Source organism: Neopsephotus bourkii, unplaced genomic scaffold (assembly GCF_033783945.1).
Source record: "Neopsephotus bourkii isolate Nb327-2 ecotype Australia unplaced genomic scaffold, CSIRO-AGI_Nbou_v1 NB_716, whole genome shotgun sequence".
In the NCBI taxonomy this organism is placed as follows: domain Eukaryota; kingdom Metazoa; phylum Chordata; class Aves; order Psittaciformes; family Psittacidae; genus Neopsephotus; species Neopsephotus bourkii.
This window is the reverse complement of record NW_026901215.1, coordinates 537,009-564,676: the sequence shown is the minus strand read 5'-3', so window position 1 is coordinate 564,676 and position 27,668 is coordinate 537,009. Positions and strand designations below refer to the sequence as shown.

The 27,668-nt window shown below is 60.4% G+C and overlaps 2 protein-coding genes across 5 annotated transcripts; one reads left to right on the top strand and one right to left on the bottom strand.

Moving 5' to 3' along the window:
• Window positions 1-866: 866 nt before the first annotated feature.
• On the top strand, window positions 867-3,144 carry LOC133212475 (proteinase-activated receptor 3-like). The gene is made up of 2 exons (XM_061353947.1): window positions 867-1,058; window positions 1,810-3,144. The coding sequence occupies exons 1-2, from the start codon at window positions 962-964 to the stop codon at window positions 2,832-2,834; spliced, it is 1,122 nt and encodes a 373-aa protein (XP_061209931.1). The 5' UTR covers window positions 867-961; the 3' UTR covers window positions 2,835-3,144.
• On the bottom strand, window positions 3,113-23,445 carry ARAP3 (ArfGAP with RhoGAP domain, ankyrin repeat and PH domain 3). Of its 4 annotated transcripts, none has more exons than XM_061353942.1 (34): window positions 23,247-23,444; window positions 20,455-21,543; window positions 19,799-19,845; window positions 19,462-19,535; window positions 19,178-19,248; window positions 14,934-15,203; window positions 14,640-14,709; window positions 13,777-13,897; window positions 13,370-13,557; window positions 12,594-12,700; window positions 12,289-12,488; window positions 12,091-12,176; window positions 11,747-11,929; window positions 11,367-11,505; window positions 10,928-11,059; window positions 10,703-10,856; window positions 10,493-10,595; window positions 10,070-10,268; window positions 9,916-9,979; window positions 9,452-9,615; window positions 9,126-9,338; window positions 8,897-9,002; window positions 8,322-8,469; window positions 8,073-8,141; window positions 7,739-7,813; window positions 7,514-7,628; window positions 7,257-7,385; window positions 6,981-7,114; window positions 6,767-6,849; window positions 6,516-6,551; window positions 6,154-6,217; window positions 5,933-6,070; window positions 4,949-4,987; window positions 3,113-4,315 (listed from the first exon to the last, which is right to left on the bottom strand). In XM_061353942.1, exons 2-34 carry the CDS (start codon window positions 21,501-21,503, stop codon window positions 3,752-3,754), a joined length of 5,334 nt encoding a protein of 1,777 aa, XP_061209926.1. In that variant the 5' UTR covers window positions 21,504-21,543; window positions 23,247-23,444; the 3' UTR covers window positions 3,113-3,751. The 4 variants fall into 4 exon arrangements, with proteins under 4 accessions (XP_061209926.1, XP_061209928.1, XP_061209927.1 ...); XM_061353944.1 differs by having other exon boundaries at window positions 19,799-19,842; XM_061353943.1 differs by lacking the exon at window positions 23,247-23,444 and adding an exon at window positions 21,673-21,889.
• Between the last annotated feature and the right edge of the window lie 4,223 nt (window positions 23,446-27,668).

The window sequence follows — 27,668 nt, the reverse complement described above, 5'->3', positions numbered from 1 at the left end:
ATGTGGGGTTCCACGTCAGGTGGAGAATGCTGAGCCCCTGGATGGCAGGGTCGTGCCATGGGGACACAGGGACAGATCTGAGCAGGGGCATTCGGTGGAGGGCACCGAGAACCCAGGGGGATCCCCAGCCAGCCTTTGCCCTGCCTGTCTCCCGTTCCCTCTGTCCCTGTCCCATCCCTCTTCCATCCCGTTCATCTCTCATCTCTCTTTCCGTGCTTTTTCTCTGCCTATGATTCCTGCAGAGCTCATGGGTTTCCCCAGTGTCCCTTTTTCCCCCTTGCTCTTTCTCTCACTTTTTTGGTGCTTGCTGCACATGTCCTGGCTGATGCATGTCAACGCACAAGGATGGGCTGGGGCTGTGTTACTGGGTCTGTTATTCCCATCCATGCCCCCTCTGCTTCAGGAGGGAGCTGGGAAAAGGAACGAGGGGCCACTCAGCACCCACTTCGGTGGCAGAAAGGGGACAGCAGAGTGGGACAACGCAGGCTGGCCCCATCTACAGGGTGACATTGGCTTGTCAGCCAGACCAAGGTGATGACTACGACGCCTGTCCCAAGGAACACTGCTGAAGACGTCACCAGGCTGAAACCCAACTGCATCCTTCTTGCCCTCTGCGTGGGACATGTACGGCTCTGCTGCGGTTCACGACTTTCGATGGCTGCCTTGCGCCTGCTTCCCCCTCCCCACAGCGTGTCACTGTGGGCAGGCAGCCGGAAATCACCCCAGCCTCAAGCACGTCCCCTGTCCCCTGCGTGTTCATCGGGGGCGGCAGCTGACGGTCATCCGGAGCTCCCGCCTCGTCTCAGCACGAGGATGTGGTCGCAGGCACGGCATGGAGTGAAAGAGGAAGGAGGCAGTGGGTCGGGGCTGGCGCCGGTCCTGCCGCAGTGACGCACGGAGGGGCCAGGCCTGCCTGTGATGCTCCTGCAGACCCAGCTTGTGCAGAGGCCACCCCGCAGAGATGTCCCGGTTGGTGCCATCACCCGGCTCTGCTGCTGCCTGTGTCACCCTCCTGCTCGGCTGCGCCTGCCTTGGCTTGGCAGTCCAAGTCTCCCGAGGTAAGTGCCTTGGTGGGTCTAGAGGGTGATGGGGCAGGACAGGGGCACACATCGTGTCCTGTGATACTTGGAGGGGATATCTGGGTGTCGTGGTGAAAGCTCGGGGCACTACTCTGCTGCCTTCCCTGGGTGTCCACGCTCAAAACCTAAGGAAGACCTGAAACCTGGCCACCCCTGGTCCACTTGGCAAAAACTGTTTGCTGCTTTTGTGTCCTGAATTTCCCCTGTGCCCTGGATGCGCAGAGGTGGCAGAGGTTGTGGGAAACCTATTGGATGTAACCAGAGTCCTCTGGGGACCATCTGGATGGGGCCTTTGGAGCTGGGGGTGACTTGCAGGACAGCAAAGCCTGGATGTTTTCTGAGCCAGACAGAAGAGGGATTTGATCAGAAGTTGTTTGTCTGGTGTCCCGGACCTTCCTGTTCTTCACTTTTGTTCTGAGCATGCAGTGAAAAGCCTCAGAGTGCAGGAAAACAAGGAGGCAGCCTTCAAGTTGGGGGCCTGGCCAGGAGGAGGAGGAAGCAGCCCCGCTGGGAGAACATCTCCTGTGCTGGCATGGGTGGTCTTATCCCAGCCCTGTCCCTGTGGGTTTCTTGTCTGCCCTTTTGATCCTGTTGTGTCGCAGGGGACCCGTTGTGCTGGGCTCATGGGGCAGAGCAATGCCAGGTCCTGCTGTTGCTGATGACAGCTCCTGCATGGTCCTGAGTGGGAAGGGGCAGTGAGAGCTGAGCCTAATCCTTGTCCCCTCCACAGTGCGTGACAAATGGCGAGCCCTCATCCCCCTCACTGCCCAAGAAGAAGCCGCTTGCCCCAGTGCTTCTGTGGAAGGTTTCCTCAACAGCACCCTCACCACTCGCCTCCTGCCTGCCCTCTACTCTGTGGTCCTGCTCGTGGGGCTGCCAGCCAACGCTCTGGCCTGCTGGGTCTTGGTGACCAACTTCAGGAGATGTTCCAGCACCCTCTTCCTGCTCAACCTGGCGAGTGCCGACCTGCTCTTTGCCCTCCTGCTTCCCTTCAAGATCTCCTACCACCTCCTGGGCAACCACTGGCTCTTTGGGGACTACCTGTGCCGCGCTATGATGGCCTTCTTCTATGGGAACATGTACAGCTCCATCCTCTTCCTCACCTGTGTTGGCCTGGAGCGCTACATCTCTGTTATGCACCCATTCCTGTGGAAGGGCTCCAGTCAGATGTGGATCAAAGCAGGTGTCTGTGTGGGCATCTGGCTGGTGGTGGGGCTGGGCATGAGCCCCCTGCTTTTGTGCCCCCAGACAAATCATATCTCCAGCCTGAACATCACAACGTGCCACGATGTCCTAGGAAAGGATGCGCACATGTTCCTTGTCTACTATTTCCTCTGCCTGGTGGGGCTGGGCTTTGGCTTGCCCTTTGTGCTCATGACCATCTCCTACAGCTGCATCCTAGTGCGGCTGCTGGCCGAGGGGAGACGCTATAGGCAAGTGGTGCATGTCCTGGCCGTGGTCCTCCTGGTCTTCATCATCTGCTTCACCCCCAGCAATGTGCTGCTCTTCATCCACTATATGCTGAGGGCCACGGGGTGCCACAACGCCACATACCTGTGGTACACTGTGGCCCTGGTGCTCAGCGCCTTCAACAACTGCTTCGATCCCTTTGTCTACTTCTACGTCTCCCGGGATTTCCGGGTCTGGGTGCGGGATGCAGGCAGCTGCTGCCTGAGGGGACTCAACACCTCCTTGGGAAGGGCTTTGGAGAAGGCAGCCTTGCCCCTGCGGTCCAATGAGCAGAGCCAGATGTAGGCAGGGCTTGGGGTGCTGCACTGTGTCCCCCTGCACCAAAGGGGGACATCCTGCGGTGTGGTGCCACCACAAAGGGCTGCTCCATCCCAGGCTGGCATCAGCCTTAGGCAGAAGATCCCACCCTGGATCTGGGCTTCATCCCAGTTTTATAGCTCCTCTGCTGGTGGTGCCCCCATCCTATGGGCCCCCCAACTGCACGCCTTGCCCTGGCACCCTTATTTCCCCATCTAATGGATGCCAGCATCCCTCATTGCTCCTCCTGCAGTGACCAAACCCTCCAGAGTACAAATAAACCTTTATTTCTCCTTGCTGCTGGAAGGAAGAGGTATATATAAATACCCTGGCTGAGCAGTAGCTGTCCTCCATCGCCAGGACCGTGCTCCAGGCACACATGGCCAGCCCTGCTCCCATTGATCACTCTTCTCCCCCCACAAATACACCATGCTAGAGACAAGAAGGGAACTGGGGGGTGGCTTGGGTGTCCTGACGTGTCCCATGGGCCAAATGCTGGAGAGGGGACATCACGCTGTGTTCCCCCATGGCAGCAGGCACCATGTGCCCTGTGCCTGACACTGTGGATGCTGCTGAAACATGCAGGCTCCATGTTTCTGCTTTTATTTTCCCTTTTACTTGCTTCCCATGGTGCTGGGCCTAGTGACAGAGATGCCACCCAGGAGGGAGAGCACATGGGGCAGCATCCCCAGCCCTCCAAAGAGGGGGTACCATGGCTCAGCATCGTTGTCCCCACTAGTCCTCTGGTTCCCACTAGTCCCCAGGTCCCCACTGGTCCCCACTCCCAGGTGAGGAGGAGGAGGAGGGTGCGTGCTCCATGCTGTAGGAGTGTGGGGTACCCATTGTCGCTGCTGCTGGGCACTACTTGACCCCCAGGTTGGTGGCCACCCCTTTGGCACAGTGAGTCACGTCACCGGCTGGCCTGGCCCCGGCGGCTGGCCCTCATTCTTCCTGAGGATGACGCTGCTGAGCTCCTGGATGAGTTTGTCATTGATGGGTGAAGGAGGCTGCACGCTCCTCTTCCTGGGTATCTCCACAGCGGTGTCTGCACTGGGGCTGCTCCCTGGCGTGGCTGCCTGCTCCCAGTCCCTGCCCAGTGCCAGGAAAGGCTCCATGTTCCTCTCCAGAGAGGCTGTTTTGGTGGGTCTGAGCCCCCGCACTGGAGCTCTGTCACTCTCCAGGTTCAAGCCCCTCTCGAGGGACAGGGCTTTGGCGACAGAGGGACCTGCCACCCTCTGGGCCGGGCTGGCGGGCAGCGAGGAACGCAGCGCTGTGGCGGGGGGATGCTCAGGGAACAGGGATGGCTTGGACCTGTCCATGGGGGGCACAGCCGACAGGTCTGCCAGCAGCCCCTGCCCCAGCTCCAGCGTGGCCAGCTCGGGGAAGTTGCCCACCTCCTCGTAGACAGGATCAGCATCTGCCTCCTTCTCCTGCTGCTCCTCCAGGGAGTCCTGGTGAGCCTTCATAGGCTGCAGGAGGGCAGGATGTCACGGTGAGGGGCACTGTCCACACCGCTCAGCAGGGTACCCCTCCATCCCCCCTCAGCTTGCCCTCCCTGCAATCCCTGCCATGGAACCATTATCCATCAGCTCTCTTGGCTCAGGCACTGTTGCCCTTTCTTCCCTGTTGCTGATGGAGGATGAGCAGTTTGGTGCCTGCTGAGGCATGGTCCTCACCACCGGGCTGTAGCACCAGCCCTGCATCCCTTGGCAGATATGGTCTTGGGTGGGGAAGGAAGATGGGTGCTTACGTAGAGCACAGAGCCAGGTGAGGTGAGGTCCAGCCAGGTGGCCCCCATGCAAATAACTTGATGGTGAGGAGGACTTAAACCTGTTTCCTCACATTTCTTATGTTGATCGTTTCTGGGCAATGGGAGAGACTGTGGGAGCTGCTCTGTTCTGTTGTGGTCTTGCTTGCACACACCGGGGCCATGCAGGGACCCCCATCCCTGGGTATGGGACACCCAGATTAATGGGCACCCTGTCCTCTGCCACACAGTGTGGGCAGGATGGCCTGGGTATGTCTCAAGTGTAGATGACATCCCATTGCCAGCAAAGTTCAAAGCCAGCAATGGATGCAATTCAACGTGTGCTGGTACTTACAAAGAACATGGACAAAGTCCTTCTCGTGTGCAGGCGGCGCTGGAAACAGAAGAGATGGGCAGAGGTAAGCACGAGATAGCACGGAGCAGGGTTGTGGGTGCCTGGGCAGGCAGCAGGGAGCTGCTGTGGACATGAGCACAGCACCAAGCACAGGGACACCCACCCGAAAGCATCCGTCACGGACCTGTACATGCACCTGCCTCTGGGGCCCTGGGGTGGGTGCATGGAGCTGGGATGGGTGCATGGAGCTGGGTGGGTGCATGGAGCTGGGTGGGTGCATGGAGCTGGGATGGGTGCATGGAGCTGGGAGGGTGCGTGGAGCTGGGATGGGTGCGTGGAGCTGGGAGGGTGCGTGGAGCTGGGATGGGTGCGTGGAGCTGGGATGGGTGCATGGAGCTGGGTGGGTGCGTGGAGCTGGGTGGGTGCGTGGAGCTGGGTGGGTGCGTGCAGCTGGGTGGGTGCGTGGAGCTGGGTGGGTGCATGGAGCTGGGGTGGGTGCGTGGAGCTGGGGTGGGTGCGTGGGGCTGGGGTGGGTGCGTGGAGCTGGGAGGGTGCGTGGAGCTGGGATGGGTGCGTGGAGCTGGGATGGGTGCGTGGAGCTGGGGTGGGTGCGTGGAGCTGGGGTGGGTGCGTGGAGCTGGGTGGGTGCGTGGAGCTGGGTGGGTGCATGGAGCTGGGATGGGTGCAGGGAGCTGGGTGGGTGCGTGGAGCTGGGATGGGTGCGTGGAGCTGGGATGGGTGCGTGGAGCTGGGATGGGTGCGTGGAGCTGGGTGGGTGCATGGAGCTGGGATGGGTGCATGGAGCTGGGTGGGTGCATGGAGCTGGGTGGGTGCATGGAGCTGGGATGGGTGCATGGAGCTGGGATGGGTGCATGGAGCTGGGTGGGTGCATGGAGCTGGGATGGGTGCAGGGAGCTGGGTGGGTGCATGGAGCTGGGATGGGTGCAGAAGCCCCTGTGGGCAGGGGCAGCTGTGGGGCTTTACCAGGGTCTGGTTGGCAGAGAGCATGGTGGCATCGGTGCTGTCCCCGTGCAGCGGCACCAGCGGCATGGTGCCGAACTTCTGCTTGGCCAGGTCAGAGGAGGAGCGCCGGCGCAGGATCACGGGGCGCAGGTCATCGTGCTGTGCACAAGGAGAGGGAGCGGGGTCATGCTGGGCTGCCCTGACAGCCCCCTCCGACCACAGCACAGCCAGCGTGCACCCACCTGAGCCTTGAGGATGCTGGTGGTCCAGTCCCACAGCTCAGCCTGCCCCGAGCACACCAGGTACCTGCAGAGGAGTCAGTGGAGACGCTGCCAAGGTGCAAGGGCCAGTGGGGCCCATGTCCCCTTGTCCCCCTGCCTGTGAACACGGGGCTGTCAGGCACAACTGCCCCTAGAGCCTGGCTCCCACCTTGTGCCAGGGCGCGTATGGCCCTAACACTCTGTCCCTTGAGTGCCCCAGCCAGGCACCAGCTCTGCCCTGACCCCCGGGGCCCATAGCACTGCCCCTGGCTGTGCCACTGCCACTGAAGCTGGGGACTGATCCCAACACCCCCAGCCCCAGGGTGGCAGGGACAGATACTCACAGCTGCTGCTTGTCCAGGGTCAGTGTGAAACCCCACCTGGGCAAAGGAAGAGATGGGCTGTGAGGAGGCACCACCGAGCTCAGACACAGCCCAAGGACTGTGGGCAGTAGCAGGGGGCTGAGCTCCCCCATGGATCCAAGCTTGTTGTGGTTTTGGGTGCCACTGGGGCTTGGCATGCTCCCAGTGCCTGGGTTTGCATGTGGGTGACCAAGGAATAGAGGGATGCATGCCCCAGGGAAGGTCCCACTTACTGGGCTGGTGGCTTCAGCTTCTTCCTAATGCCCATGTAAACCTTGGCTGCATCCAGGGGCCACTCACGCTCTGGTTTGGCACTCTGGAGAAGGAGATCCATGGGGTCAGCCCAGCTTGGTGCCAGCCACCCCATAAGGGGGACAGTCACCACTGTGCCACAGCTGTCCCCAGGCTCCCCTCCCTGCCTCTCCTCCCTCAGCATCCCCTGGGTACCCTCTTCTCCTTGAGCAGCAGCAGCCTCCGATCCCGGATGACAAAGTAGCGCTCCTGAAACTTGTTCCCCAGCAGCTTGGGGGGCTCCTCACGGCACTTCAGCAGCCCACACTTGGGGGTCTCGCGCTTGACGCCTGCCCAGTTTGGGGAGACAGCGGTCAGGGTCCCACTGTGGTCTCAGGGATGTGCCCCTGATGGCTGCAGGGTGGTGGCCAGGGCAAGGGGAAACTCAGGCAGAGCTGTCCCCCTTGGGGACACCCTTTGTGACTGCCTTACCTGTGAAGAGGCAGCTCCCCTCACCGATGGGGACCTTCTTCACCAGCAGGTATGCGGCACTGGGCTCCGGGAGCTTGCACCACTGCAAAGCTTGCTCCAGCACCTTCTCCTTGGGGTGCAGGGGCCGCTCTAGGGAGGCACAGACACTGTGTCCCCTTCCCTGTCACCAGCAGCAAGCTGCCCCCCTTACCCCACACCTCTCCTCACCAGCCCTGCCTTGCCGAGAGCATCCCCCCGTGCCATCCCACCACACTCACCCAGCTCCCCGTTCTCCAGGGCCTCGAAGGTCAGCCAGATGTCCAGGCTGGCTGCCACGTTGCGCATCTCCAGCACGTGGTTGGTGAGCTCCTCTGCTGTCATCGTGGGGGACACCTGGGGCCGGACACACGGGGAGCTGCAGGTGGTGGCAGGATGGATCCCAGGGACAGGCTGTGCCTGCATCCCGCCCTGTCTCCCGCAGCATGGTCTCCTTTGGGACTCACCTTCAGGGTCACACAGCAGTCAGGCAGCTTCTGCTCCAGGTAAACCTCGATGATGAGGTCCCCTGCCTGTGAGAGCTGAGGGAAGAGAGGGTGGCATTGGTGCTGTGCTGGTGTTTGTGCTGTGCATAGCCCCTCTCTATGGGGCTGGGGATGGTGGCCCAGGGAGATGGGGGTGCTTATCCCCTAGGCAGGAGCCTCAAGGTGATGGGTGAAGGGGACACAAGTTGGTGAAGGTCCATCCCCATATATCTGGTGTGGGACAGTGGGAATCTGGAAGTCCCACCAGCCCAGGGGTCCCTGACATGATGGGCACTGGCAAGCACATCCCCAGTACCTGAGTGTCCTTCCAGGTGGTGATCAGACTGTTCTCCAGATCCATCTGGGATACCTGGTCCTCATCAATCTGCCAGAGGAAGGATGCACAGGGTGAGAAGGGAGACACATGGAGTCAATGTGGAGTGAGGATGCATTGCCAGGATGGAGGGATGCAGGGCAAGGCAGGGATGGGCAGCATGGAGGGATAAAGGGGGAGGGAGAGAGAGCCATCATGCAGGGGGCTGGCAAGGACCTGCAGGGAGCTTACATTGAAGATGCTGACATAGTTGTCAATGAGGTCTTCCATCACCTTGACTTCATGCTCCCCTTTGCCATCAGTTTGGAAGAGGCTGGGTGCAAAGAGAAGCGACAGGTTCTTGGTGCTCATCTGGTTGAGGTCTGCACATTTCTGCACCCTGGGACAAGGAGGACAGAGATGAGGGGCTGATCCCACATTGGATGGGGCTTCAGCCCCAGACACCCTCCTCTGCCTTCTACAAACTCTCCTGAAAAAAACAGCTGTGGAATTCGTTTTTTTCCCCCCTTTTTTGGGGCACCGGGTGAAGTTTACACCCTACAGGGGGTGTCCTTTACTCCTAAACCTCCTGTCACTCCCCTTGCTGCAGGATGACTTTGGGAACATTCAAAGTGTCCCAGAGCATCATGCTTCATCACACCCCAGCAGCTGGAGGGGTGATGAAGCAGGGCATGGGCACTGGGCTCTTCCTGTCTCCCTGGGATGGCAGCCAGCATTCCCTGTGTAATGGAGTGATCCCACACTTCTGGCTGGCCTTGGATACCCCGGCTGGACCAGGGGACCCTGCAGGGAGGCGTCCCACTGACCGGTAGAGGTGCCCGATGAGCGCAGCCAGGGTCTTGTGGTTGAGGCGAGGCAGGCGCTGAATGAGCTCCTTGTACCGCTCCAGGCGCTGGGGCTTCGAGGGTATTTCTGAGTGAGGCAAACAGGTCATGGCTTAATGGTGAACCCAGTGGGTCCAGAGCTGACAGGGTACCAGGACCCTGCCCTGGAGGACATTGACCCCAGGCAGCCCAGCATGGCAGGAGGATGTACCTGCAGCCTCCTTCCACTGTGGGTGCAGCTCCAGGGTGAAGACAGGGTCTTCCAGCTCTCGGAAGAACCTCTTCAGCACATCCGTGACATCCTCAATGAAGTTGTCACTGATGCGCAGCTTGACATTGCGGGCATCCCGCCGGAACTCCTCCATCAGTACCTTGATCCGGGACTTGGCTCCGTTCTTGCGGTAAATCCCCTCATGCCGCAGCCCTGGGACAGGGACAGGGGGTCATAGGGGCCCTATCCTGCCCGCTACCTGGCCCCATTGGCCACCCCATGTGTGTTGGTGGATGCTGTGGCTGTGGTCCCCATGCCGGGCTCACCGTACTGCGTGATGAAGGCGATGCAGCTATCCACAATGATGGGGATGTCTGCCCGGCTCAGCTGCTGGTCCCGCAGTGCGTTGCCCCGGCCCCCTGCCGATGCCTGGATGTCACTGTACCACGCTGCTGAGTCTGCCCGTGACAAGCCCTGCAGGTAAAATGTCCTGAGAACAACAAGGGCAGAAAAGAGGGAATGAAGGTTGCCAGGGGTGGCAGGTTACCCCCTCCTGCCCTTATGCACAGGGAGCAAAGCACAGCCAGGCTGAGCCAGGGGACACCCTATGCCAGTGAGACCCTGGGCTGGGGTGACCTCTGTAAGCCCCTTAGCCACAGCGCTGCTGTTCCAGTAGCATCCCCACCGTGGGCTTGGGACCAGCATCAACCCATGGATGAGTGCCTTTATCCAGGGCAGCCTGCTGAAGTTGCTTATCTCATCCTCCATCATTCTCACAGCCAGGCCTCACCTTCCCATCTCCACCAGGACCAGCAGCTCCTTCTTCTCTGGAGTCTCCGTGGGGGGAACCAGACCTGCATTGAGGTGAGAAGCGGAGGGGTCAGAGCCATGCGTGGCCACCCACCCTATGGTGCCTTGTCCCGGGGCTGCAGCACGGCACTCACTGAGCTCCTGCAGCCGCCGCAGGTTGATGCTGTCCTCAGCCCCATCGTCCTCAGCGGGGCAGATGAAGAGGTGGGCTTTCTGCAGGATGAAGAAGGCCTGCTGCCACCGCTCGGGGTTGAGCATGCACTTGTAGCGCAGCTGGCCCACGCGCTGGAACTCGTAGCCCAGCAGGCAGTGACAGCTCACGGGGGTGAACCACTGCGGGAGGGAGCCAGAGGTGAGCTGGGTAAGGACAGGGCTCAGCACCCCAGCGCAGACCCCCATGAGGATGGGGGCAGGTTGCTGGGGAGGATGGGAGCCCCTGCAAAGGGAAGGAGGGTGCTTGACACAGAGGATGAAGAGTGTGGGGAGCACAAGGGGAAGGCAGGGGCAGAACCCAGGGACCCACCATTGGCATGGCAATGGGGCTGGGGCTGGCTCACCTTGCCGATGGCGCTGGCCCATGCTTGCAGTGTCTCAGGCCCATCGGTTCCCAGCTGCTGCACTTTCTCCCCAGTGAGGAAGAGCTCGAGGGTGAAGCGGAACCTGCAGAGGATGAAGCAGCCCATCAGGGCAGCCCCTTACCTTGAACCTGCTCCAAGCAGGAGCAATGCCCATCCATGGGCATGCAGTGGGGGCACTGCTGGGGGTACCTTTCAGTGGGGCCAGGGCTGGTGACTGCCTGAGCTCTGCTTACACCCATGGAGAGGAGGTCGCTGCTCTCAATGTGGCCCAGGGGCTCTGTGCATTTCTCTGTCTCGAAGAAGAGCAGGGCTCTCTCCAGGGAGCACCACGCGCGCTGGAAGTCTGTGGGACCAGGGCTCAGTGGCACCGCGGTGCACACTCCCTGGCTGCCCTCCTGCGCTGCCCACACTTACCCTCTTTGCTCTTCTTGGTGCCTGGCAGCTTGTGTGGGGCTGTGGCCCGGTACAGGTACCCACTGTGTGCCACTGGCTGCGTGATCTCATTGTAGACACCCTCCGGACCCGGTTCCTGCGCGCAGGGGGTCCCTGTGGGGAATGATGCTGATAGTGGGCGGGAGCAGGCACCCACCAAGGCGTGCTTACTGGAGGGGCAGGGAGACCCCACTCATGCAGGTGTGGGTAAGCGGGTGTGCCAGGCATGGGGCTCCCTGAATAGGGGCTCCAGAAGAACCCACTGCTTTGCCCCATCGCAAAAGAAGGTGCAGGGGGGTCACTGGGTGAGCCACAGCATCTAATGTCCTGCCTGTCCCCAGCCTTGGGGCATGCTGCAGGGGGCAGTGGATAGGAGGAAACCCCCATATCACAGACAGATGGGGCTTGGGGCTCCTCATACCTGCATGGTTCCTGAGCCTTTTCCTCTCTGGTGCCACCTCGCAGGCTGCAGGGTCAGCCGCCAGCCCAGCCTCCGTGGATGAGAAGAACTGCAGGATGGTCTTGAGCAGAGCTGGTCCTGTCACTGCAGTGCACAGTGCCTGCGATGGGACAAGTGCCTGTAGGGACCATGTCCTGGCACACAGAGACCCCCAGCCTGCTGCTGGGGGTGCTTGAAGGCAGGCAAAGTGGGGTACAACCTCCTACCAGAGCCCCTACCCCTGGCACAAGGGTGTGGGCAGACACAGCCAAGCAGGAGGTGCTGGTATCTCTGGATGGAGCTCTGGGTTGGTTCCCAGCACCCCAGTATCCTCCCTGCATCCCGAGGTTCCCCGTTCCTACCTGGAGCACGTCCTCCTGCGTGGTGTAGTGGGGATGGGGCAGGCGGTACCGTCCCTCTCGGTACTTGCGGGAGATGAAGTCCCGTCTCTGCTCGGCGCTGGCGTCTGGGTGCAGGGCCTCAGCAGCGGGGAGGCGAGCGGCCCAAAATCGGTTGGCTCGGTCATTTCCCAGCATGATAAAGAGCTGTGGGAGAGTCCCGAGGTCATGGCGAGGGTCAGGCAGGAGGAGCAGCATCCCTGCATCCCGAGGGAGATGCCTGCATCTCCCGATGCCCTGCCTGGAGAAGCAGCCTGGGCCCTGAGCCTGCTGTGCCAGCCCCAGCATCCTGCCCCAAGTGCCTCTACCTGTACGATTTCATTGGACCAGACGCTGGTGTCAAGCTTCAGGCTTTGCACTTTGGAGATGTTGGAGCCCAGACTGCGGTGCTGCCCTGTGGGGAGGAAGAGAGTGAGCACTCCCTGGTCCCACTGGGGGAGTGGTACCCGAGTCGCACCCATACCCCCGACCCACACCCATGGGACCCCCATGGGAGATGTACTGGCCTGCACACTGCTTGCAGATGACCACGCACAGGTTGATGGATGCCCAGTCGGGGCTCAGAGCCCAGCAGTCCGCACAGTGTTTGTTGGCTTTGTTGGACCAGATCTTCTCTGCCACCTCGTAGTCATAGAGCATCTCAGCTATGGCCTCCTGCAGGGCCTCCATCCACTCCCGCTTCTCTCGCTCTGACTCTGCCACGAAGCTATAAACACCAGCACAGCCAAAACTCAGGGGCCTGGAGCAACCAGCACCTGGGTCCAGCATGCGCCTGCTCCCCCCACCTCATCCCACTGGATAACTGGGATACCTGAATATTTTGGAGGGGGTGATGAGCTCGAAGCTGCGGTTCTTGGCTTCTCGAATGGTGGAGCCGCGCATCTCAATCACGCAGATGCCAATGCCCATTTTAAAGAACTGCAATTCAGAGTGACGCTGCTGTTGGCTCTGCAGCACCATGGCTGCGGTGGCTGCACCACCCAGACACGCCTGTGATGCTGGGGCTGGAGCCAGGTTGCTGCATCCAGCACCCCCAGCACCCTATCCCTTTTTCGCCTGGACAAGCAGACCTGGTACCATGTCACATCTCTCAGGTACCTCATGAGGGCTGACATAAAGCATCCTGCAAGTACGTGATACCTTAAAATGAAAGGCATGCAGCCCTTGAAATCAGGGCATTCAAGTGCCTCCGTTTTGGGGTCAGGCACACTCATAAAGCAAGTATCAACTAGAGCAGAAACCACAGACACTCGATGATGCTCAGTGCATGTCTGCAAACTGAAAATGAAGTGACTGGGAAAGAAACAGGGGTGCTGAGAAAGCTCAGCAGGCAGGAGGAGGGGAACCCCATGGGAAGCAGGTCATAGTGAGAAGATTGGAAGGGGGGGGATCCATTCCTGGTACCTGCATCTCCAAGCCCAAGCCCCTGCTACTTCTGCTGTGTGAAGCACCTCTCGCTTCCTGCTCTCATCCTGTTCTCCTACCTGTCTTCTTCCTCTCTGCTCTCCCTTTGGCACTAAAATCCCTCCACCCCTCCACTGCCCTCATCCTGTTCAGCTCGCTGCGGTGTCTGGTCCAGCGACCAACCTGCTCGCTCTTGTACAGCCACATCTCAGGCAGGCTCAGGGTTGCAAACACCTTGGACTTCTGTCCCTTCAGCTCCAGGGTTCCTGACTTCTGGCAGTGGGCGGTGTTGGCGGGCCGGGGCCGGGACCCCACCAGGCGCTGCTCCGTCACCTTCTTCTGCAGCGTGGAGCACCACTCATTCCTCTGGGCTGGGGACCAGGCATGAGGGAGCGGGTCTGAGCCCTTCCCAACAGCCCTGGCATGGAGCAGAGCACCCAGCGGACACGGCAGGGGACAGGTCCCCTTGATCATCGTGGCTGGATGGCTTGGGATGGGGTGAGAGATACCCCTGGGATGCTCTGACGGGAGGAGGGAGGCAGGGAAGGTAACTTAGGCACCGGTGGTCCCTGGCTGGGGTCTTCGCTTACCCTCATTCTCAGCACGGAAGACAAAGATGCGGTGGCTGGTGATGACTTGGAACTTGTTGTCCTTGGTGCAGCGAGCCATCTCGATCACGGAGAGCGGGATCACCCCCTTGGGGTAAGGCTCCTGGAATGAGCCCCAGGCAGGGTTATCCCCCTTTGCCCTTCCTATGGGACACCTCCATAACCCACCCATGCCAGCACTTGCCCCTGTGGTGCCATTACCATAGGGGTAAGGAGATGGGACAGGGATGCCTGCAAGCTCTTGCAGTTGTGGGCCATGCATGGTATCTGTTTCTGCATGGGTGCCACTGACGTGAGGCCACAGAAGCAGTGTCTGTCACCCCATGTGGTATGGCAGCCACCAGCACCCCACATCAGGCCTAAATGGGGCTTGAAGGATGAGAGGATGTGGGACAGGAAAAGGTTGTTTCATCACATGCACCTAATCCACAGTGCAGCACCCATAGCAAGACAAGCTGCTCTGTGCAGCACATCCCTAGGTACTCAGCTGGGTGCTGCCTCAAAGAGCCTTGAGCCACAAGGAGATGAGGATTCAGGTAGGGATGGGTCCATGGTGGCACCCAGGGATCCCCCATTTGTGGTCTACCCCAGTGCTTGGGAGCCAGAAGGGCCCCCCCTTGCTGCTCCCTGTTTCCAGAGGGACCCCTGCTACCCCGGGCTTCCTATAGCATGAGGCTGTGTTCAGAGCCCCACCACGGCTGCTCTGCCCTGGTGATGGTAAAGGAGTGCTGGCTCCTTGCAGAAGGACAGGAAGAGGCAAAGGGGACATTGCAGCTCACGTGGTGTCAAGGCACCTTGCTCTGAGTGCAGCCTCCCCGCCTTGCCCACATCCTGCCCCTTGGTACCTTCTCACTGCTGAAGTACATCAGGTTCTTCCCGTCGAAACGGACGTAGCGCCTCTGGAAGACATAGTTCCTGTTGGGATGGCAGAAAAATGAGGCTGTTGGGAAGGAGATGATCCCCCCAGGAACCCCTCATCTGCTCACAGACCCCTGTTCCCTGCACAGAGACCGGTGCAGTGGTACCCAAAAGGCTCCTCCTGTGGGGAGGTCTGGCACGGTGACCAGTGTGCCAACCTCACCAGCCTTGTCCAAGGGGGGGCTTTACCTATGGGGACTGTCCCATGGGTGGGCACATACCCCTGTGGGGAGAGCTTGTCCAGCCATCCGCTGAGCATGGTGGGCCGGGGCTCGGACAGCGACGTGAAGCTGGCATAAGGGGAGATGGTGAGGTCGTCCAGGACCTCGTCTGGGTAGAGATGTGCAGGCAGGATGAACGGGGTGCCCTCGGCCCGGGGTGCCTCCACAGTGGAGTATCCCTCCGTGTCATTCTGGATGATGCGGTCAATGAGCCGGGACCGGGTCTCTTCATCCTCACTCCTTCCCTCACTGCTGCAGTCACTGCTCATCCTGTAGGAAACAGGGCTACGAGGGAGCCGGCCTATGGTAGCTTAATGCCATCCCATTGGGATGTCTCGCACTGCTCTGCCCCCATCCTGAGCTCCTCGGGGCACCCCATGATGCGGTGTTTGCACCTCCATGAGCAGGGTGGGACAAGGGCTCAGTGTTTATGAGCCCATAGCCACCAGCAGCCTGAGGCTCAGGCAGTCCTGCATGGTGGCAAGGCTGGGGCTACCTGGCAAAATGGGCTTCCCCACTGTGGGTAACACTGCACATCTCCAAACCCCTGGCATCACCTCCTGCCCCTCTTCACAGGCAGCAAACCAAGCCCAGTCCCACCTCCTGCTCCCTACTCTAAATTCACCCCCGACCTCCTCACCAGGGGTTTCAGCTTCCTTCTCCCTCTACCCCTCCAGTGTTCATGGCACTGGGAATGTCCTGCTGCTGCGACACCTCCTGCCTGCTCTTGGGTTTTGCAAAGGGATTGGGATGGAGAGATGAGCTGGTGAAGCTCCTGCAGCCATCTCCTGTTGTTGGGAAGCTGGGCTGCACCCCCAGCCAGGCCTGGTGAGCCCATCCAGCCATAACAATAAAAGGAAGTTATGAAAATAAACTGCTAAGCCTGCCCCTTCCCCTCAGCCCTCCCAGCCAGAAGTGGCTCTTTCCCTGGAAAGGAAATGTGCTGGGAAATGTCTGACAGTCCCAGAGCAAAGAGCAGAGCTGCTCCGGTGCACTGATGATGGGCAACAAGAGAGCCATGGAAGCTGAGACACCCTGGCTGCAGCATCAGCATCGGAGCACCCTCACCACTGGATCGCTGGTGGCATCCAATGGTAGGATGAAGAAAAGACTCCAAGAGAAGCAACGAGGATGGTCCAAGCCCTATCACAGCTTCTGCCTGAGGAGCACCTGAGCAAGTGGTGCTTCACTTCCCCAGTGGGGAAAGGGTTAGTGATGGGGCAGGTTCCTGAAGCCATGAGCAGCATGAGAAGGGCAGAAAAGCATCTCCTGGCCACCTCTGCTCCAGCCACAGGAGCTGGGTGACAGCAGATAAAGCCAGCAGGAGCAAGGTGCAGAAGTGGCTGATCTGTGGGAATCCTCACTATGGGATGTTGTAGAAGGAGAAATGTAAGGAGGAGAAACCCACTGGGGGTTACTTGATGTGAGAAACCACCTCCAGCACCATACCATGTGCTAGAATGCTTTTGGACCAGAATGACTGCAAACACCTTCCCTCATTGCAAATCCTCAAAACACCTTGTTTTGAGCACTGCCTCATCATAGGAACCAAGGCAATGCATGGACCTGTGCTTTGGCCATGGATAAGCACCTTATGAGGCCATTGGACATTATTGAACCATGTGGGACAAAAGCAAGACCTGCAATCTGCCTGGGGGGATGTTGGGCTGGAGCCATCCAGGCTTGGAGTCAACTCTGGGATAGTGTGTGGGGCTGGAGAGGTGAAACGGCCTGTTTGGCTCCAGAAAGACAAGAAATGGCCATGGGTGGTTGGAGGCTCAGATCACAATGACCATTGCTGTTGAATTAGTGTAACAGAGCCTTGGCAGGGTGATGGATCTGGCTGCAGTCCCAGCCTGGTGTCCAGCTCCTTCAGGAGGGGCTGCCCAGGGAGTGAGGTAGCTGGAGGACTCTGCACATCATAGGCGGACATCAGCCTTGATGTCAGAGCCAAGTGGGAGAGAGATGCTCTTAATGGGTCAGGGCAAGATAAGAAGAGGAAAACTCCATGACAGCCCCTTCCTGAGCCATGATTTACAGCCACTGACGCCACAAAGAGCTGGAGGACAAGCAGCATCCGGCAGGGACAAGCAAAGCTCATGGCCCAGCTGGAGTGGGGTCTCTCAGCATCGCAGGAGCACACCAAGACCCAGGCCAATTCCCAGCTCTGCCCTTGAGGACAGGGTTGGTAGAGGAAAGCTCAAAACCTCCAAGCAAGTGTGCTAAGGCCAAGTCATCTCCCTTTCAGCTGGTGCTGGGCAATGCAAACAACCAAACTTAGGGCCAAATGAGTCCTCAGGGCAAGGAAAGCATAATTCCAGGTCAGCTGAGCCTGGAACGTGATGCTTGAGGTGCACTGAGTTGGGGCAGTCTCAGCCTGTCAGTGCTTACATGGGGGATCTGGGAGATGGAGGGTGGGTGATGGAGGAAAGGGATCTGCAGGTGGTGAGGGGACCAAGGAGCTGCTGATGGATCTGGTTACTTCAGCTGGGGGTCATGGGCCAGACAATCAACCTTGAGGTAGGTAGGGAGTTAAGGAATAAGCTGTCATGGATACACCATTCCCAGTATTTCTCTTCCACAGAGAAGATGCCCTGAGGTGTGGGGAGCAGCAGTCTGGGTACCTATCTTCCTGTGGATCATCTCATCGTGAGTCTTGATGCAAACCAGGGTAAGGTCCACTGTCTTCACCACAAAGAGCTGCTGTCTGACCCAGTGCCCTGAGCTCCATGGGGTGACACAGGCACTGCTGTGCCACCACCTCTCTCCTGCCAAGACTGTTGTCTGAAGCAGGGCAGATGCTATCCTCCACACCAGCATTTCATGGGGCTGAGCACCACCAGCTTGGATGAAAGTGCTCGGTGTCAGAGTGGGTGAATCCCAGCTTATGCTCCAGCCTCTGCTGGACCCGCAGAGATGCAGCTCACAGGTTCAAGGGGAATTTCTCATTCCTCTTTGCTGAGGAGATCTTGCTGCTGGCAAAGGCAGCTCTGCTCATTTCTGACACTGACCCTCAATGCCCAGACTCCAAGCCAGGGAGCAGCGTGGTCCAGACAGAACTGCCCCAGAAGAGGGTGAGAGAAGGTATCTCATATAGACAGCCCATAGCTCTGTTCCAGGGGGATCATGGTTGGACTGGTGGGGAGGAAAGCATTGGATCAGCCCAACAAACGGGTTCACGAGCACAGTACAAAAGGTCTTCAGAGGCTTTTCTCTCTTGTTCAACTCCCCATGCCCCAACCTTAGTGCTCAGGCTGCAAGAAAACCCTGTCAATTGCTGCCTCTGGTGCTGCTGATGGTCACATCCTGTCTCTTCTCAGCCAGACCCTGGTTGGTCCAGGGCTGAAAGCACCCAGCTGATGCCCTCAGGATGCTCTGCATCCCAGCTTCCTGGAAGCTGATGGATGGAAACTGTGACCCACAAGCACCCAGCCCTGCTCTGAACTGCTGGTTCAGTGGCTCCACAGCCGACGTCAGTATTTCTGTTTCCAAAGCTCCTATTCCCAGCTAATTGCAATTCCAGCCCATAGCCCGTGTTGGGATTGTGACACTGGATCACACTCACTCCCAGTGCTGGACCAACCAGTACTGGGACCAGAGAGGCAGGGGCATGGGGATGTATTGGCCAACAAAGCCACGGCAGAGCTGTAGGACACAGAGCTGCAGCTCAGCGCCTCCTCTCTGAGCAACACAGGAAAAGGAACCCTCCCCATCCGAAATGGGAAGAGCAACTTTCCTTCCTCTTTCTGAGATGGTATCAGGAGCTATGGAAAGGACATTTCAAAAGCATTTTAAAGTGCCCCTCAATCTCACTGTCCACCACAGTGTGTGACAGAACAGCAAATGCTGATCAAATGATGCTGGAGCCTTTGGAGGTCGCACGTTCCTTCATCTGGTCCTCAGAGCCATCCCATTTCTGACTGATCCCTGTCCTCCCTGGGGTTTTCCTGCTCCCAGCAGCCAAATCCAGGCTCTGCCTGGTGTGTAGGTGCCCAGAACCACTGGAACGGCTCCACAGCATCTGTTGGCAAGCACTGACCCCTCGAGGGCCACCCACCAGCACGGCCCTTTCTCGTCTCTGAGCCCATCAGCTCCTCTTGTGACTGCTGGCCTGATCCCGGACACTCCTGATCTGCTCTGCAGTGGGGGAAAAGCCCCCACTGCCTCTCAGGTTGTCCCCAGGGGTGTCCCTGTCCCTTGGCAAGCAAATCCCAGCCCCTGAGCCCAGAGGAGGTGATTCCTACCTGCACGCTTCTCGCTCCAAGTCCAGCTCAGGCACTGCCTCGCAGCTTTGATCGGAGGAGATGCCAGCACCCTGGGAGGAGATATTGGTCACATCTCCCCTCCTCTCTGCCTTCTCACACCCCAGACCTCCTCAACCAGCCTGGCCCACTGCAAAGGGGCTTAACTTGTGATCCACAGCCCACCAGTGATGCTCAGCACTGCCAGGCACCCCTGTGTCACCACCAGCAGCTGATGGGCTGCAGTGACATCAGGGCCACCCACCATCCCCACCATGTCCTCTCACCTTCTGCTCCCGTGATGGGGCTATGTGCCCAAAGATGGTCTCGCTGTAGGGGCTGACGAGCTGCTCACTGACCTCTGCGGGCAGAGACAGGGGAGGGAAAGGAAGTCAGCAGCGCTTGCTGCAACCAGCCAGGACTGACAGGCCTGGAGGGGACCCCCCAATGAGCCCACCACAGTGAACCCAACATCCACAACACCACAGAGATGTGAACCAAATGTGTCCCTGAGTGAGACAGGGGCACAGGGCAGGACCTGGGGACAAGGCAGAGGGTGTCCCCCTTACCCCTCTTCCTTGGGGACACCAGGAGGTCCCGGCTGCGCACCCTGGGTGCTCTCACCTGATGTGCTGGTGGGTCTCTGTGGGACGGGGGGCAATCCAGGACTGCTGGAAAACAGGAGAGGGGTTATTGTGGCTGCGGCTGGGATGGGGTGGGATTTCTCCATCGTGTTTTTCCATCTGGCTTAGATGGGCTTGAGGCTGCGTCTGACCAGGGCAGAACCCAGCTTTGTCCCCAAGGATGCACAGCAACCCTTCCCTGCTCCTAGCGCCCTCCTTTGCTCCCTTCTCCTCCCATAGCCCCTGGGGCTGCCAGGCATTTCCCATCCCAGGTGACCCCCTCTAACAATCTCCCACCTGAGCCAGACTCAGACCCTCACTCAGCCACCCCTCACCATGGCAGGGACCCCAGCCCTGCTGCTTGGGGAGGGGGGGCAGAGGAGGGGCAGCAGCTTCTCCCCCCAAGCAGTGGAGCAATCCAGGGGCCCATGGTCACCCTGTCATCTCAGAGGGATCCCAGCTGCCCTGCGGGCTGGGCTCCATGCAGAGCCTGGGGGAGGCGTGGGAAGGGTGGTGAAAGGGGCTTGTCAGCATTGGGAGGCAGGCAGGGCCAGGCTGGGAATGGGGTCTTGAGAATGGAGGGGGTCTCCGGATCCTTGGATCTGGCTGCTCTGCAACCCCCTCCACTCGCTGTGAGGAGGGAATGCATCTGCTTACTCAGGCTTGTCCAGCTGGGTCGGCTCCTGCGGGGACAGAGCTGGGGGCTGAGCCTGGCCCTGGGGACCCTCCTCCCCTCCCGAGTCCTCAGCGGGTGCTGACAGACGCTTGAGTCCTTCATAGATGACGTTGGACACCATCTCCATCCTGCCCTGCGCTGAGGCGGGCTGCGGGGCTGCTCTGGGGCATGGCAAGGGATCTCTCCTGGCTGGGATGGATGCAGGGTGAGCCTCTGGAACACCCCCAGTGCCGGTCTCCACTGCTGGGACCCTGTGGCTGTGCCGTGGTGGGACAAACGGGGCGGACAGGGGGAATTTCTCTGATGCCTCCAGGGTTTGTCCATGATCCAGAGCTGGCGGGGACCATGTCCCCTCCCGAGCAATGTCCCGCACCCGCAGCCGGGATAACCCCATGCCCATGGCCACGGCTGCCCCTGACCCAACCGCCTGCGCTGGCCGGGGCTCCGGGCTCTCCAGATCCGTGGAGCTCTCCCCTGGCACAAACCCTTCCAGCACCACAAAGGCTGCAGTGGCCCCGTCTCTGTGTGTGTGCAGCGGCACCGTGGGGCGCGCTGGCAGTGCAGGCGCTGAGCCCTGCTCCGGCTTGGAGCGAGGGAAAACCGTCCTTGGCTTGGGAACGGGCTTCACGAGGGGAGGAGCAGGGTCCTTGTCTGCAGGTGATGCCTGGGTGGGCGCAGCCGCAAGCTGCTGTGTCCCCAAGGTGTCAGTGGCCCCTCCTGGCTCTGTTTTCATGGCATCCTTGCCCGTTTGGGGGGCATCCAGGCCCTCAATGGCTTGGAAATGGGTGTCTTCTGCTGCGGGTCCTCTCCAGGACTGACTGAGCACCTGTGTCTGCTGCACCAAGTTCAGGATCCTTTTGCGGTGCCCAGTGGCGGTGATGCCGAGCTGCTGCAGGTGGTCACTGTCCAGCGAGGCAGCGTCTCTGGCCACATGGTACCCATGCTGCTTGAAAACATCCCGGTACCTCTCCAAGTGGATGGTGGCCAGCCAGTCTGCGATATCGGAGTCAGGACCACACGGAGAGCTCATGGCCCTGGGGTGCCTCTGCGACGGATGCTCAGCCCATCATCTGTGGAAGAGGAGAGAAAGGGGATGAGGAGGCAGAAGGAGAGGGGGACAGGGGTGCTCAGCTGTGGGTGGGCGCACGGGCAGCTCCCGGAGCTCCCCCTGCCTCACCGCTCTCCCCGTTGTCGCTCACCTCCCAGCTCCAGGAGCCCACATCCTGTTGTTCCTCAGCCCCAAGCCTCTCGCCCCTCCCCGGAGCTGCCGGATCCTGGCCCCGCTTTGTCGACGAGGCCGTGACCCGAGACCAGGCAGGAACGGAGCAGGCGGGGGCTCACGAGGGAGCGGGTTTCTGCGCAGCTTTCGGGCTCGGGGACATCGCGGGCTCTGCCAGGCACGGGGCTGGGTGTGAGGAGGATGGGAGCAGCCAGAGGGGTGCCCCGAGGCGGATAATGGGGGGGAGCAGCTGGGCCCCTCCCAGGGGATGAGCTCCTGAGCCGGCCAGCGCGGGGAGGGCTCTGCAGCCGGAAGGACAGACCATAATCTCCCTCTGTCACTGCTGGCGAGGGCATGGGAGAGGTCAGCGTGACTCACGGCAGAGGGGGGGGAAGCCTCCCACCCACCTCAGCCCATTGCCAGCACCCACAGCTCGAGGCAGAGGGGCACGGCTGGGGGCTCAGCACGCTGTTCGGGACCCCCATCCCCACATCTGTGCTGGCACAGCTCTGGGACAGAGCCGTGGTCTCTGCGGAGAGCTGAGGGCCTTTTTCCCATGAATCACGCTGCTCCGCACTAAACCATCTGTGCTGACTCTGCTGCCACTCGGTCTTTTTCCAGTTCCTCCATTTCCCCCTATTGTTCAGCACAGGCTTCCTTCCTGCTGCCTGCATGATCCCACACATCCCCTGCCCCCTCCCGCAGGAGCCGAGGGACAGCCAGGCCAGGATTCCCGCTGCACGATCCCTGTGCAGGCATCTGCCTGCTCCCCACTGCTGGCTGCACCAGAGTGCCATGGGGCTGGTGCGCTGCTGGTGGCTGTGGTGCCCCTGAGCACATGAGGAGGATGCTGTCAGCAAGCACATGTGAAGAGCAGGGCTCTGCTTACATGTGTGTGCCCAACCCTGTGTGTGTGTGTGCATGGGGGGCTCCCCATAGGACAAGTGGCTGTGTACCAGAGTGCACTGAGTAGGAACAGCCATGGCAGGAGCTGGCTGAGAAGCTGGGGGAGCAGTGGGTGGGGAGCAAGGCATGGGGACACTGCAGCCTGTTGAGATAGCACTTATACAAAGGGCTGGGCAGGGGGGTACGGAGGGTGATGGCCGATAAGGGTGTGGGTTGGGTATCACTGCCACAGGGTTAAAGGGCTGTACCCAGCAGAAATGGGTCAATTTCCCCCTTTCCGGTGCCTGTATTGCCCTGAGGGACCTGCAGACAGCTTTGCAGGCTGCCTGTCCTGCTTGGGGAGGGTGTGTGTGTGTGGGGGGGGGGGTCAGCAGGCAGCCGCCTGCCAGGACCTGGCTCCCAAGAAACCCCCCAACGCCAGGCACTGGGCACTGGCTGGGCTGTGGCTCTCTGGGGCCGTCCCGCTGTGCCCACGGGCAATGGCATCGCACAGGGAGGTGGACACCGTCCCTGTCCCTGCAGGACCATCCGGTGCAGGGGGCTGGAAGCGGGCACGAACTGCCCCAGCCAGGGCCCTTCCCTCCCTGCCCCAGCTCTGCCGCAGCTCTGCCCCATCCGCCCCCTGCCACCGCAGGGGTTGTCCCTCACCTCTCGCCCCGCAGCGGGGTCCGCAGCCCTCCCCGGCCGGTGGCAGCGCCGCTGCGGGCTCCGTCCTGCTCTGGGCTCCAGGGTGATGCCAAGGTGTGCGCCGGGCACAGGGCTCGGCCCGCAGGCACCGAGCGCAGGAGCTGCTGCAGGCACAGCCTGGCTTCGAGGCACCCAGCCCGCCTCCCGCTGCCGGTCCCTCCTACAGCCCAACCCTCCGGCCCCCATCCCTGCCCCGGCCTGCCCCTTCCCCGGCATGACCCTGCCCCTGCCTGCCCCGTGTCCTGCCCCTCAACCACGCTCTGCCCTCCTTTGGGGGCTGCATCCTCCCTGCTCACCCCCTCGTGCTCCTTCCCTCACCTTCCCAGTGAAGGACCTGCTCCCCACGTGCATTGCCATAGAGGAACCTTCACTCACACCAAAGGCTGCACAGCTGAGGGAGATGTTTGACGTTGTCAGGTGTATCGAGGTCTATGGGCTGCTCCCACCTATGGCCACACGCAGAGGAGATACTCATCATGGCCCAGAACAAGGCAGGGTGCAGGTGCTGCCAGACTGGTGGAAATAGGCTGAAATGTCCATGTTTATGAGGGGACAGGGGAGGGCTGGTGCTGGCTGGGTGAAATGCTGGGAATACAGATCCCTGCCTTGAGCTCTAGGGATGCTGGGGATGCAGCACCCACCCCACTGCTGCTGCCCCATCATGAGAGTGGAGTGAGCTGAGGGGCAGGATGGCACCAGGGTCTGGGTGTCACGGGGACGGCAGGAGGGTTTCTCCCTTGCAAGGACCTTGTGTTTTCACCATGGGTGCCTGTAATGCAATGCTTTGTGCAAGAGCCCCAGTGGGGCTGGCAGTTGGTGCAGCTCTGCTCTTACCCAACCTTGCACACAGAGTGTGTCTGAGGTTAATATCTCACAGCATCCTTCAGCCCTTCTCTGGTTCTCATGGTAAGCCTCCAGCTCCCTGGGCAACCCCTTAAACCAACTCAGACTGGTCCTTTCCTGCCCCAACGATGTCCCCAAAAGCCATTGTAGGGGCTGGGAGCTGCGGGAGGCCCTGCTATGGGAAGTCCACCTTTACAAGCCCCTGTGTGTGCTAGAAGTGAAAAGGCAGCTCAGAACAGAAGCAGAAGCAGAACTCAGCATGAATCTGGCATGGCTTTTGCCTTCCTCCCCCTTCCCCACCAGCTGCTCTAGTGGTGGGTGATGTGTCCCTGGGGCTGGGGATAGCATCAGCGGCCTCATGGACCACCCTTATGGATGAGGTGTGGAGAGAGGGTGCACTGGGACCCACATGGTGTGTAGGAACCCTCTGGCCCTGCAGTGCAGACTGTGTCATCCCACTGGGCTCCTACCTCTGCCCCTTAGAGCTTAAACACAAGCACTGATGCTCACAGGAAGGTTGCTGAGGTCTGCAGTGTGAGCGGCTGGAGGGGCAGAGCAAAGGGTGCCGGTAGCACTGGTGGCACTGGTGTGTGCCATCACTTCCATCCTGCTGTGCTGGGGCATTAGCACCAGTGAAGCACAATCCAGTGAGGGACCAGATCCTAACTCACCACTCTTTGGCACACTGTGGCATCTCTATAGAGCCCTCACAACCTGCTGCGTGGAGCTGTGCTCACCCCACGTGCCAGGGGGGCAGAGATGGGTTGCTTGGAGGGAGATGCTCAAGGGTGGAAGGGACACCGTGGGACAGTCCCAGAGTGGCAAGACCCAGTCCTATCCTGTGGCCAAGTGTGACCACACACTCCCACAGCCCACATCCTGATGGCTGCTGACAGGCCAGTGCAGAGCAGAAAACCTTCTCCCTTGATCCCTTCTCCCTCCCCAGTCACTGAAGTGCCAGGACTGGGGCTCGGTTCTCCTGGACTGGGGGAAACCGCTGCTCAAACACCTCTGCTGAGCCCCAGGGCCAACAGGAACTGCCCAGCTGGAGCTGGGACATCTCCCACCCACTGGGCCACCATGGATCCAGACGGCTGGCATGGGGAGAACAGAGCACAGCAGAGTACTGGAGCTCAAGGTCCTGGTGTGGGTGGCGGGGGTGAGAGCTGCCCAGGACATATCCATGAGCTCAGGAGATGCAAAGTATGAGATGAGGGTGCTGAGGCGCTGGCACAGGGTGCCCAGAGAAGCTGTGGCTGCCCCATCCCTGGCAGTGTTCAAGGCCAGGTTGGACACAGGGGCTTGGAGCAAGCTGCTCCAGTGGAAGGGGTCCCTGCCTGTGGCAGGGGTTGGAACTGGATGAGCTTTAAGATCCCTTCCAGCCCAAACCAGTCTGTGAGTCTATGATCCCGGGGATGCGGTCTCATTGTCCCCCAGCCAGGGTGTGTTTGGGAGCGCTGGAGTGGGTTGCACAGTTGAGTGCAGGCAGGACGGGGGGCCCATGCCATGCTCCCCCTGACCCCTCTCCATCCAGTGCCGGCTGACATCACCGCCTCCGGGCTAATCTCTTGTCCAGCAGCAGCTTCCCGTTTCCTTTCCAATCTCTGGAATGACTCCCCTCTGCCTGGGGCCAGCAGGAAGAGCTGTCCAGATGGGGCTGCAGCCCCTGTGTCCCACTGGGCTCTGCACCACCCACAAGGGTACTCGGGGGGCTCCAGTCCCTCACATCTTCCCTGCCGATCCCTCCCTCAGGCACCCCGGGATACCAGCACGCTGCTGCCCCCCTCTTCGAGCCACAGGAAACACAGCAGTGACACTTACAGGAAATCACCACCATGGGGGTCCAGCACCCCCAGGGTCTGGGACAGCCCCTCTGCCCAGTGCTGCAGTTTTCACTTCTCCCTAGACAGTGATGCTGGGGACCAGTGCTGGATGTGGACCAGTGTCCCTGCCACCCCAGCAGCCCTTGCCCTCTACGTGCACTCGATGTCACTGCCGACCTGGATGTCTTGAGCATCATCGTGGGCTGGGTGTCAGCCCCTGGCGCAGCCTCCCCTGGGGCTGGTGGGAGCAGGAGCTCAGGCAGCGGCTCCTCACGCCTACCTCTGGCAGGCTGGAGGGAACTGCAGCCTGGCTGCTGCTGAGGAGCCCCTGGGGAGTGAGGAGAGAGGAGGCTGCTTCTGCAGCACTGAGGCTGCGTGGGGTGGTCCTCACCCCAGCATCCTCGGGTCTCGGGGTGCCAGGGGGATGTGCTCTATTACGGCAGCACGCAGGGGTGTTTCTGCTCATTGCTGTGGCCATGGCTCCTTGCCCAGCTCTACCAGAAAGTGTTACTGGGGCAAGCTGGGGCTGGGGTGTGTTAAAATCCTTCCTGATGTAAGCGCCTTCCCTCTGCTGATACGGTGGGAGCAGCACAGGGCAGGGAGGTACCGTGCTGTGAGGGCTGCACATCCCCAGCCCTTGGGTGTTCCACGTCTTCACTGCAGGGATGGCTCCTCGCCCCTGCACTGCTTGTGCTGCCAGCCCAGCTGCTGTCTCAATGGACCTCCTCTCCCTGCCCCAGCCCATGTGTGGGTGATGTCCCCATGGAGCAGCACATATGCAGGACATATGGGACCTTATGGGGTCGCTAAAGGGGGACAGTGAGCATCCGTGCCAGGGATGCTTGGGTGGGGGTCTGGATTAATTGAGGAGGAGAAGCACAAGGTGTGGGGAAGCAAGCACAGGGCAGCAGCCGTACAGCACGGGGTGGGATCACAGGGGTTGGGGTGACCAGGGATGTGAAGCTGAGTTGGTCAGAGGGGCCCCAAAAGACACAGTGGCTCTATGGATGCTGCCATCCACAGATCCACAGGATGGCTGATGGGGTCACACATCACTGTGTAGGTTGACTGTGTCTGCCATGTCCCTGTCCTCTGGTCTTTACCTTGCTGGGACAGCTCTGGAGCTGAACCTCCCAGCACCATCAGCACTGACAGCCCCATTTGCATTGGCCATGAACAGATCAGGCTTCAACCCATGTGGGGCAGGAGCCTTGCAATACGGGGGCTTGGACTTAGTGCCTGGACAGCCCCAGGGAGGGCTCGGTGCCAGCAGCATCCTGTGCCAGCCCGAAGCTCTCTTGTGCACACAGCAACCCCTTTATTGTTGTGTTAGAAACCACAGCAGCGGCAAACACCGAGAGAGTGGGGACAGAGGCTGCCAAGACCCCACGGCCAGGACAAGCCCCCCCCAGCACTCTGGGGAAGGGGTCCCCAGAGCTGGGCTAGAGCCAGGCTCAGGGGTGAGCCTCATGCCCATGGGAGCGCTCCCTGAGATGGGGGGGGTCACACTAAAACTGGGGGGACCTGGTGGGCTGGAGCGGGTCCAGCCTGATGGTGGGGCTGTCAGAGCTGCAGCACAGGCCAGAGAGGCTCAGTGCAAGCCCTGTGGTACTGCAGAGCCTGGGCAGGATCCCCATAGATCCCCCTACTTCTGGACCTTTGGGGGGCACTCCTACAAGGTCCAAAAAGGCTCCTACCCACCCCATAAAGGCTTCCC